A 12226-nucleotide genomic window follows, 5' to 3' on the forward strand; every position below is an offset into this window, starting at 1 on the left:
ATTTTAATTTTTTTCTTTGTCATAATCTGTTACTTTCAAATTTTCTATAAGCAATTTGTATTACTTTGTGACTAGACAAATTTAAAACAGAAAATAATCACCAGAAAAGTCCAGACATGTGCTTACCTCACCACACTCTTGCTGCATGCCAGTTCATTGATCAGGAAAGCCAGAACTGAGGCTTTCTGTGCTGGAGTGTGAGCCTGAAAAGCTTTAGTCTTCAGGCTTTCAGTAAGTTCAGTCTGTCCACAGTGTGCTTCCATAAAAATCTGCAAAATCTCGGAAACATTGTCTCGATTCACACCAACATTCAGCAAATGTTCTCCAAGAGCTGTTTTGGCCTACAAAAGTTTGGCATTTTTATCAGTATAAGGACTGATACTGACTCATAAAATATAAACAGTAAGACTTTTAAATGTTGGTATTATATGATTTAGATATTACTGACAAGGGCTTTATTCACATTTATGATGAAATGGAGATAAAAACAGTCAACGGATGACCGGACAAGCTTTCAAGTACTTGTAATTTTTCCATTCCTTCTTCAAACTTGGCTAAAAGTTAGGTGTGGAGAAGAGTATGTAAATTTGTGGTTAAAAATTCATACCTTCTTTGACCACAGAAACTATCTGAAGGTTTTACAGGCTATATCCATCAGTAGTGGTGGGGGAGGGGTTGAAAAGTACTATTATTACTGTGTTTTCTGGTTCTACAGTGTCATGGATTTTATTGCCTGGTATGCTGAATGAATAGGGAGATGGAGGAAAAAGTAACAGGTATATCTGGAAACTTCTCTCTCTACAATATTATCTAGAGTAAAACTGACTGAAATGTGTATCTTAATTGGAATTAAGATAAATTTGAACTTATTGAGTATCCACATAGCAATATAGAGTCTTAACATGCTGTTCTACAGGGGTCTTGATTAGCCTCAGTTATTCACAATTTCAAAGAGAACACAGTATACTTTCAGAGGACACACGTAAGTTCTAACTTCTTTACAAATTTTGAATTTTCTGTTTTGCTAAATATTGCTTGGGAATTTCTTAAGTAAGTTTGGCTTTTGCCAAAAGCTAAAGGAAAATAAAAGTAATTTGAGAATGATTTACATTCCTTAGGCTTTATGAACCAGGTTTTTCTAAGTTTGTACCAACTGTAACTGAAGCAAATCTACCTTTAACTTCATGAGAAGCTATGTAGAAAAAATTGAGTAAGTCTATACAATCTTCTGCTAACATGCTAAAGCCAGCTATTAATGCACTGATAGTACAAATTAAAAAGATGTATTTTGTTTTTTTTTACCTTGTATCCTGTAATTAGACCTGGATCACATACAGCAGCTGAGAGGAGCCTCACAAGCAAGTCTTGTACTTCACCCATGCTGTCCCCTATATTTAGCAATCCCTCTTGAAGAACACTCAGGTTTGGAACATCAATATTCACATCAAAGCCCAAAACTTTACCAAAGTTTCGTAAGAACTGCACCACCATGAGACAGTCTGAAAATGTACTTCCAGAGAGAACAAGTCCTGGAATACGAGGCAACTCTGGCAAAGGCTGAAAATAAAAGAAAAGAAAGAAAAAATAATTTTAAAAGCCATGATTTTATACCTTCTGAAGTAAGGTAAGTTGTTATTTTTATCTTGCCTTATACCAGTGGTTTTTCCCTCTAGATTGTAAATTCCATGAGGGCATTTCTATAACTCCCTGGTGAAAGCAAAAGTCACTTAGTCGTGTCCAACTCTTTGCGACATCGTGGACTATACAGTTCACGGAATTCTCCAGGTCAGAATGCTGGAGTGGGTAGCTTTTCCCTTCTCCAGGGGATCTTCCCAACTCAGGGACTGAATCCAGGTCTCCTGCACTGCAGGTAGATTCTTTATGTAATCATAAAATCGTGAACACAAGTAACCATTAATAAATTTTGGTTGAAATCAACATGACCTTAGATCTCTACAAAAGAGAACACTAATTTTAACTTACATATTGACAAAACACAGGTTACATAACTGGAGGAAAAATTAAATAACATAAGAAATAAGTATCTCATGATTACTTTACCATGGAACAACTTAGTAGGGCACACGCAACACTTTCTTCTAATGATGTAGACTGATTTATAATTCACACTTTTGGGGAGCTCAGAAACTAACCGTGTACGGATCTGTGGCTTGTATGCTTGGAGAGAGAGATACCATCTTTGGCTAAAGAATGTAGATAAATTACTAGGTCCACATGACAAGAACCTACGACCCTGTCAAGAAGCCAGTTAGAGTGCAACTGTCAGTCTTGAGGTTTCCTGTATATAGTGAAACACTGATTCACTATCAAAATGAGAGAGCTGTTTCTTCTGCTATTTCTCAAATATGCTCACATATTAACATTTTAATGACTAAATTATATTTTCAGCTTTCATGGACATTTTAAAAATTAAATAAATAAGTAATCTAAAAACATTTTCATCCATGAATATGATTCAATAAATATACTTTCAGTTATGATTGGGAAAAATGTGGCTTATAAACATTTCTATTTATCTGAATTGGACCTTGAACACAAAAATGTGTCCTCTACTCTGCACTTGGTGTAATAACGAACTAAAGACTTCTTCCACTAATAGTGTGTAGAAACACAAACTATGGATAACTGCTGACATAATACAAATCTTTTGTTACATGTGAAAACCATTTAATTCTGTCTTCTTTTTTCCTGAATCATATCAGACATACATAGTTTCACATGATTCTAAAAATTTATAAAGCAAAACCAACAAAAGTAAGTCTTAAAGTGCAAGTCACTCAGTCATGTCCGACTCTTTGAGACCCCATGGACTATACAGTCCATCGAATTCTCCAGGCCAGGATACTGGAGTGGGTAGCCTTTCCCTCCTCCAGGGGATCTTCACAACCCAGGGATCGAACCCACGTCTCCCACAATGCAGGCGGATTCTTTACCAGCTGAGCCACAAGCTCAAGAATACTGGAATGGGTAGCCTATCCTTTCTCCAGTGGATTTTCCAGACCCAGGAATCAAACTGGGTGTCCTGCATTGCAGGCGGATTCTTTACCAACTGAGCTATCAGGGAAGCCTAAGTCTTAAAATGGACTTACAAATATTTTATATGCGTGCATATGGACTTAAATGAAAATAAAAGTTTATTTACCATAATTTAGGATTTAAAAAGATCATTAAGGATTAGCAAGAAAATAGTTTATTAGGATTCAAGAAAATTGCTTAGTATGAGCTTATTAAAACATGTTAACTAACCACTATACCTATTCTGTGCTTAGGAAATTTTAAACATCCAGTTGACTAAAACTAGATTATATACAGGCTTCCCTGGTGACTCAGACTGTAAAGAATCTGCCTGCAATGCAGGAGACCCAGATTCAATTCCTGGGTCAGGAAGATCCCCTTAAGAAGGGCATGGCAACCCACTCCAGTATTCTTGCCTGGAGAATCCCATGGACAGAGGAGCCTGGCGGGCTATAGTTTCTAGGGTTGCAAAGAGTCTGAAGCGATTTACCAACATGTGCATACTTTCATCTTTATTTAAAAGCATTTCTGGGCTCCAAAATCACTACAGATGGTGACTGCAGCCATGAAATTAAAAGACGCTTACTCCTTGGAAGGAAAGTTATGACCAACCTAGATAGCATATTCAAAAGCAGAGACATTACTTTGCCAACAAAGGTTTGTCTAGTCAAGGCTATGGTTTTTCCCGTGGTCATGTATGGATGTGAGAGTTGGACTGTGAAGAAGGCTGAGCGCCAAAGAATTGATGCTTTTGAACTGTGGTGTTGGAGAAGACTCTTGAGAGTCCCTTGGACTGCAAGGAGATCCAACCGGTCCATTCTGAAGGAGATCAGCCCTGGGATTTCTTTGGAAGGAATGATGCTAAAGCTGAAACTCCAGTACTTTGGCCACCTCATGCGAAGAGTTGACTCATTGGAAAAGACTCTGATGCTGGGAGGGATTGGGGGCAGGAGGAGAAGGGGACGACAGAGGATGAGATGGCTGGATGGCATCACCGACGTGATGGACGTGAGTCTGAGTGAACTCCGGGAGTTGGTGATGGACAGGGAGGCCTGGCATGCTGCGATTCATGGGGTCGCAAAGAGTCAGACACGACTGAGCGACTGATCTGATCTGATCTGATGCTAGGTAAGTAAATAGAATATTAATAAATTTAATTTTCCACTTGACTACTAGAAGTTTGGGCTTCCCTGTTGCCTCAGCAGTAAATAATCTGCCTGCCAATGCAGAAAACATGGGTTTGATACCTGGGTCAGAAAGATCCTCTGCAGAAGGAAATGGTAACCTTTTCTAGTATTCTTGCCTAGGAAATACCATGGACAGAGGAACCTGGCTGGCTACAAACAGCAACACTAGAAGTTTGCTTTAAGCACTTTATAAAAGAGCTTGCAAAAATAGAGATAATCATTATCTGTATGTTATATGGCATATGAGTAAATATAGATGCTACTGACCAAGTATAACTATTGTATCATTGAGACACTATTATAGACATGATATGCGCTGACACAATTTTCCAGGAATACTATCTTAACTATAGCCAAACATAATTGACTTCTACTCATTAGTATGTGAAATCATACCAGCTGTTACTATGCTTCTGCTCTTTCCAAGTTGCTACTTTTATGTATTTTAGCAATATTACAAATCTGTGAAGCATGATGGAAGAGAAAATACACCTGAGGTACTCTGACAGGACACACTTCTTGGCTTTCAGGATCATAAAGAGTATGGGCTCTGGAGTTTAACAAAATGAAGCCTGAATCCAAGTTGCTACTTGTAAGTTGCATAATCTCAGGCAAGTTCCTTAACCTGTCTGTGTTTTAAGTTTTCGCATCTGTAAATGGGCAAAAATATCAGTTCCATAGGATTGCGGGGAGGACCAAATGAGAAAATTCATTTCAAGCACTTAGCACTGTGCCTGGCACGAACTAAACACACTCAACAGTTAGCTACCACCACTAAAGCACTGAAAGAGGTTTTATTGCAAATCCTAATTTATTTAAATATCTATGGAAGCCTGAGGGAGGAGTTAGATCTTTCTGTTCTTAAATGCCTCAAAAAGACCAAATGAAACACAGAAATCCTATTTCTATAATTCATTTTTATAGATTTCTGCAGTATATTACTTATATTAAAAAGGTTCGTGGTGCTCCATTTATATATTAAGAACTGCCATTATCAGCACAGAGCTCTAGAGAGGTTTACTTGTAGCCATCCAGGAGAGACAGATGACCTAGACTTGGAAATTCACTGCTCTAGCACCCCACTCTAGTACTCTTGTCTGGAAAATCCCATGGGCAGAGGAGCCTGGTAGGCTGTAGTCCATGGGGTCGCTAAGAGTCAGACACGACTGAGCGACTTCCCTTTCACTTTTCACTTTCAGGCACTGGAGAAGGAAATGGCAACCCACTCCTGTGTTCTTGCCTGGAGAATCCCAGGAAGGGGGGAGCCTGGTGGGCTGCCGTCTATGGGGTCGCACAGAGTCGGACATGACTGAAGCAACTTAGCAGCAGCAGCAGCTAAAAATACAATGCTTTCATAATGGCAGCTCTGACAAAGGAATCAGATGAGAACACAGAAAAATTCAAATTTATTAATGTAATGGTTTACATGATACATTACCTTTTGGTCTGCTAAGCACATGTCTTCATTAGGCTTCTTTAGTTCCTTTGCCATTTCTAATTCTAATCTTCGTTGCTCTAGTTTACGTTCTTTATTTAATCTTTTCTCATCACGTTTTTCTTGCTTCAATCGTTCTTTTTCCTTAAAAAGAAAACCATGTCCACATATTCTCTTTAATCACTGTGTATGTTTAAAAAACTTCCAGTTAAAATTTAAAAGGTAATCAAAGTGTTATTTCCATGAACAAAATTTCTCTTGGAATGATTAGGAATAGACTTGAAATTACAAAGAAATATTGACATTTTGCTTTTCCATATTTTTTCACCCTTTGAGTTTGAAAATAACCTTATGACTGTATGTGTATATATATATATGTACATACTAACACAAAATATCAGTATTAGTTTCAACCCTGATTATTTCATTATTCAAAATTTATTCAATCTTTTTCCAGATTATGAGAATAAAATATTAATACAAGCAGGTATATAAAATGAACATGTGCAAGTAAATATTTATTTTAAAAAGTTAACTAGGATTAGCGAAAATTTTTGTGTAGCTCCAGGAAATAAGATTTACAGCATGAAAATAAAACACGTTTGAATTTGCATAAAAAATAATTCAAAAGTGAATTAGCTAGTCCAAACATGTGCATCTATGATGAAATAAAAATATTATTAACCACTCTAAACAACACTTAAAAGAATATCAAATAGGTTCTGAATGCAATTCCAAAAGCATTAAAAATATTTTGGGTAACAGCAACAATATGGAAATAATCTTGTTTCCCTTCATGTAGAGGATGACATTCCTTTCAAAGAAGTGATTTTCCATAATACTGGTGTCATTATTTTATTGTAATATCTCAAATACAATTCTCTTTTTAAATTGAAGTATAACTGACTTACAATACTATGTTAGTTTTAGGTGTACAATACAGTGACCTAATATTTTTACACATTATGAAATAATCACCATAAACAAATCTGATTACTGTGTCTCCAAAGTTATTACAATATTACTGACTGCTCCTTATGCTGTACATTATATCCTCATGACTTATTTTATAACTGGACTTATTTCAACCATTTCCCACAACCACCCCTCCCCTCTTTGAAATGCTAGCCTGTTTTCTGTATCTATGAGTTTGTTTCTGTTTTATGTTTGCTTGTTTTGCTTTTTAGGTTCTACATACAAGTGAAATCATGTGGCGTTTGTCTTTGCAGACTTATTTCACTTAATACACTCTAGGTCCACCCACACTGTAACAAACGGTAATACTTCATTCCTTTTATGGTCAAATAATATTCCATTCACATATATACCACATATTTTTCATCCATTCATTTACTGATGAACACTTGTGCTGCTGCCATGTCTTGGCTATCATAAATAATTCTGCAGTGAACATGGGGTGCATGTATCTTTCTGAATTCGTGTTTTCATTTTCTTTGGATAAATACCCAGAAGTGGATTTGCTGAATCATATGGTGGTTTTATTTTTAATTTTTCGAGAAACCTGCATATTGTTATCTACAGTGGCTGCATGAGTTTATATTCTCACCAAAAGTCAACAAGGATTTCCTTTTCTCCACATCCTTGCCAAGAGCCATTACTTATCTTTTTGATAAATTGCATTTTGACAGGTGTAAGGCTGTATCTTATTGTCCTCAGCCCAATCAATATTCTTACTTATTAGAGAATAATAATAATGACAATTCTAACTTGTTATACATCTTTCAGTTTTATTTTTACCAAAATAAAGTCTACTTACTTTTGAATCTGGACTCTCTTCTTTTCCAAACTTATCTCCCACTTTTATATTCTATGTAAATTTAGTCAAACTACTTGCTATTCCTGATAAAAATATATTGTTTCCTCACCTCCTTATATTTGTGACTCCAACCAGAGAGGTCATTGATCTCATCTTGCATGTCAAATTCTAATTAAAAAACACCACCTTCTTCCTATTACCAATTTCTCATACCTAATTATAGCTCTTACCTATAATTTTAACCTAGCATTATTGCTTCCTGTAGTATGTTAGCATTTTTGCCCATAACTTAACCATCTCCATTTTCAATTACCACTGGTAAGACAGCACCCTGACTGCTGTAGCAGGGCATGCCAAGGGGGAAACAGAGGAGTGGAGAAGTATACTCCCAGCCAAGAGTTGAGAGAACATGACTGGACTGTAGGTTGCATGGTAAATAGTTGCTGGGAACTGTGACACATGGAGGTCAGGTCATGAGGACTTTTTTTTTTTCATGAGAACTTTTTTATAAGATATGCTCAGATTACTGCTCTTTTTTTTACTACTTCTAAATTTCTGAATTACTGATTCATGTAGACATTTGGGAAGGAAATGATAAAAAAGCTTTAAAATATACACAATTAATGTGTAACACAGAGAAGGTGATGGCACCCCACTCCAGTACTCTTGCCTAGAAAATCCCATGGACAGAGGAGCCTGGTAGGCTGCAGTCCACCCTTTCACTTTTCACTTTCATGCTTTGGAGAAGGAAATGGCAACCCACTCCAGTGTTCTTGCCTGGAGAGACCCAGGGACAGGGGAGCCTGATGGGTTGCCATCTGTGGGGTCGCACAGAGTCGGACACGACTGAAGCGACTTAGCAGTAGTAGCAGCAGCAATGTGTAACAATCCCACAACACAATACAGATTTTCAAGTCAAATTATCATCAGTAGAACAATTTTGTTTTCTAGAATTAGATTTCCAATTTTTAAATGCATGAGATGTTGCTCTAAGTTCTTTTCTGAAGAAGAGAAGACAACTTCATGGTCACTTACCAGAATAATGAATTATAATCACTAATAGGGAAAATATATTAAATGTCTCATAAACTTCATAGTAGCTGGTGTAAATTTTTCTATTATATAGGACTAACCCAGAATTCTTAATGATGTTTTAATAGTAATCATAAATAATTGAGACTTCTCTACTATTCACTAAGAACTGTTGAAAATGGTTGTAATTTCTTTTCAAAAAGAAAGAAAGGAACTGTGTGACACTAATGCTCTTTTCACTACACCAACTTCACAGCAGTGGTAATCTGAGGGTGTGAACACCCTTCAGCGATATGTAGACAATGAGTTAGAATAAAGGTATTCCTGAACATCATTTTTACCTAGTGATATGCAGTATTTTTCGAATTAAAAAAGCAATTCATAATGTGGCATGTAAAAATGACATCTACATTTTAGGATAAAAATGGAGATTTGCAAGAAATCTTAGAAATTTACAGGACCTTTATTACTTAAAGACAAGCATCCACTCCCTCAATGGAATACTTTAAGGAAACATGGAATCTCTAAATTGAATTAATTTGTTCACCAATTTATTTAATGACTTTTATTAGATTGTATAGGACTGATACAAATCCTGCAGTTCTGCTACAAAATGACTCTCAAGGAACCAGAGCTTCTAGGATCCCCTCAACGATCAACTAATATTTAAAATAAAGACAGTCACAATTCAGCCTCACAGAAGTTCTGGTCTCACATCTTATGATTCTCAGTGTATTTCCCACACTCTAGGCTCACTGTGTGATACACCTGTGTTGAAGAGATGTGTAAGCAGTTTGAGGCATTGCTTGGATGACAATGATATGATCATGAGGAGGAGGAATAAGAAGGTGAAGAAGGAAGAGGAGAGGTGAAGGAGAAAGGGAAGAAGAGGAAGAGAAGCAACAGTCAAGAGAGGTATATGGTGGTGGTGGTGGTGGTTTAGTCACTAAGTCGTCCGACTCTTGTGACCCCATGGACTGTAACCTGCCAGGCTCCTCTGTCCATGGGATTCTACAGGCAAGAATACTGGAGTGGGTTGCCATTTCCTTCTCCAGAGAGAGGTATATCAGTTCAGTTCAGTCGCTCAATCGTGTCTTACTCTTTGCGACCCCATGAACCGCAGCACGCCAGGCCTCCCTGTCCATCACCAACTCCCGGAGTTCACCCAGGCTCACTTCCATTGAGTCAGTGATGCCATCCAGCCATCTCATCCTGTCGTCCCCTTCTCCTCCTGCCCCCAATCCCTCCCAGCATCAGAGTCTTTTCCAAAGAGTCAACTCTTCGCATGAGGTGGCCAAAGGACTGGAGTTTCAGCTTTAGCATCAGTCCTTCCAAAGAAATCCCAGGGCTGATCTCCTTCAGAATGGACTGGTTGGATCTCCTTGCAGTCCAAGGGACTCTCAAGAGTCTTCTCCAACACCACGGTTCAAAAGCATCAATTCTTTGGCGCTCAGCCTTCTTCACAGTCCAACTCTCACATCCATACATGACCACAGGAAAAACCATAGCCTTGACTAGATGGTATATACACAAAGTTAAAATCCACTAACCCTCTCTTCTCACCTTCCTCCCCCTAGAACCCAGAGGTCTGTTTTACTTAATACATTGTACCTATGTACCTGTCAGCTCCTCTGTCTGTGATGCATAGCCCTTCTTCCCTTACACACAACTAAAGCCCATGTTTTTATTTTTCCCACAACTAGTTTAGGAGTTTTAATATTTCCCTTTTTTTGAGCTTCCATATAACTTACTATAGCATTCATTGCACTGAGTGACAACTATTTGTTTAAAGTTGATCTCTTCCACTGTAGTGTGAGCTTCTAGAGGTCAGAAGAACAAACTTATTCACTTCTTTATGGACCTACTGATTCTAAGCAGTATAATTTTCCAAAAACATTCAGGAGAGTTTTTAATGATATGCTTTGTCTTTGACACTCAAGCCTGTATCAGTTCAATTTTCCTTTCCTACTGGTCTAAATATTATTTTTATTTCCAACTATAATAGTTATCATATGTCTCTAATGACATATACAATGTGCTTTAGCATATAAAAATTGTTTAAACATTGATTAACTTGCTGAATGAATAAATCTACAAATGCCACATTATTTAAATTTCAAGGCAATAACTTAATTGTCTACAAATGACTATGATATATAGCTCCTGACTATATTTTAGATTGACTATAAATAATTACAAGCAAATTAGAATATCTCCTTCCCATTTTTTTGACTTTCATTCTCAGCTATTCCTGTCCTCGCTCAGTTTTCTAGATGTGGAGATTTATGAAATAAATACAGATCCTTGGAATATATCTAATTTAAAATAAAACATCTTATCATCTTAATTATAATACAGAAGAGAAATTTTCTGTATTAAAATATTACTAATATCTTAGTTAAGAAGTCAGTTAAATTTCATCTCAAAATTGAAACACCTTTCAATAGTAAATGCATTAAATTTAGATTATACTAAAGAGTCTAAGATACATAAGGTGACAATTTAAAAAGCAGTTTTTTACTCACATAAAAAGATTATTTTAGGGACTCTAAAAGCATAAATGAAAGTACTTCCAGAAATCCAAAGCAAAATAACAAAGGTATGAAATAAATGTATTTTATTTTAAAATAACAGAAGTTTAAAAACTAAACAACGAGTGTGGTAGGAGGATCTGCTATTATAAAGTTTTACAACTTATTAGATTGCAAAACAGGCCATTTTTAAGAGGCCATGCTGCAAAGATGCCTATGTTTTTTGTATTTTACGATTCTACTGGGTCTCTTAGGTATTTGCTCTGGGCATAATTAGGAGAATACATTTCTTTTGACAGCAACTTGTATTTAAATTTCAAAGATATAAATATTATTTAAGAGACACAGATTTACCTCAGGGTACAAGAGGAATAAAAGTGTAAATAAGATTAATAACACAAGCCATTTACAGAAGACAGATATAAAGAATAAAACTGGTGCTATTTTATATCATATATTGAGTATGAGTAGAAAAATTGGGATAATTTTTAAGGGCCTATTTTTACCTTTAAAATATAAAAAATTTAAGTTTAAAGAAATGAAAAATTATGAATCCATGATAAAATAAATCCTTATATTTCAAATTTTAATAAAATTATACCTTATTTGTATTACATATCATTGTATTTTACAGTTATAAAACATTATTTAAAAAGAAAATTTCCAGTTATCACATTTTCATAAAATCCACCAAAGTATTATACAAAAGTCTGCACTTTAGATTGTTATTGTTTAGTTGATAAGTCATGTCTGACTGCTCTGTGACCCCATCCATTGTAGCCCACCAGGCTCCTCTGTCCACAGGGTTTTCCAGGCAAGATACTGGAGTGGGTTGCCATTTCCTTCTCCAGGGATCTTCGTGACTGAAGGATCACCCCATCTCTCCTGCATTACAGGTAGATTCTTTCACCACTGAGCTACCAGGGAAGCCCTCATTTTAGATTAAGTATTAAATATTTTTAGAGTGAAAAGTGAAAGTGCAAGTGGCATCCAACTCTTTGTGACCCCATGGATTGTATAGTTCATGGAATTCTCCAGGCCAGAATACTGGCGTGAGTAGCCTTTCCCTTCTCCAGGGGATCTTCCCAACCCAGGAATCGAACCCAGATCCCCTACATTGTAGGCGGATTCTTTCGCAGCTGAGCCACAAGGGAAGCCCAAGAATACTGGAGTGGGTAGCCTATCCTTTCTCCAGCGGCTCTTCCAGACCCAGGAATCGAACCGGGGT

At 36.7% G+C, this 12226-nt stretch overlaps 1 protein-coding gene across 13 annotated transcripts in view; it reads right to left on the bottom strand.

Annotated features, from left to right (window-relative positions):
* The window catches only part of BAZ2B (bromodomain adjacent to zinc finger domain 2B), a 422769-nt gene that overhangs the window by 44394 nt on the left and 366149 nt on the right, over positions 1 to 12226 (bottom strand). For all 13 annotated transcript variants that reach the window (XM_070357371.1, XM_070357382.1, XM_070357397.1 and 10 more), the window contains 3 exons: positions 5662 to 5802; positions 1303 to 1557; positions 127 to 341 (listed from right to left, as the gene is read on the bottom strand). In XM_070357371.1, coding sequence (XP_070213472.1) covers positions 127 to 341; positions 1303 to 1557; positions 5662 to 5802 — 611 coding nt within the window. The remainder of the gene's footprint in view (positions 1 to 126; positions 342 to 1302; positions 1558 to 5661; positions 5803 to 12226) is intronic.

The sequence above is a fragment of the Bos mutus genome, chromosome 2 (assembly GCF_027580195.1).
Source record: "Bos mutus isolate GX-2022 chromosome 2, NWIPB_WYAK_1.1, whole genome shotgun sequence".
Lineage (NCBI taxonomy): Eukaryota > Metazoa > Chordata > Mammalia > Artiodactyla > Bovidae > Bos > Bos mutus.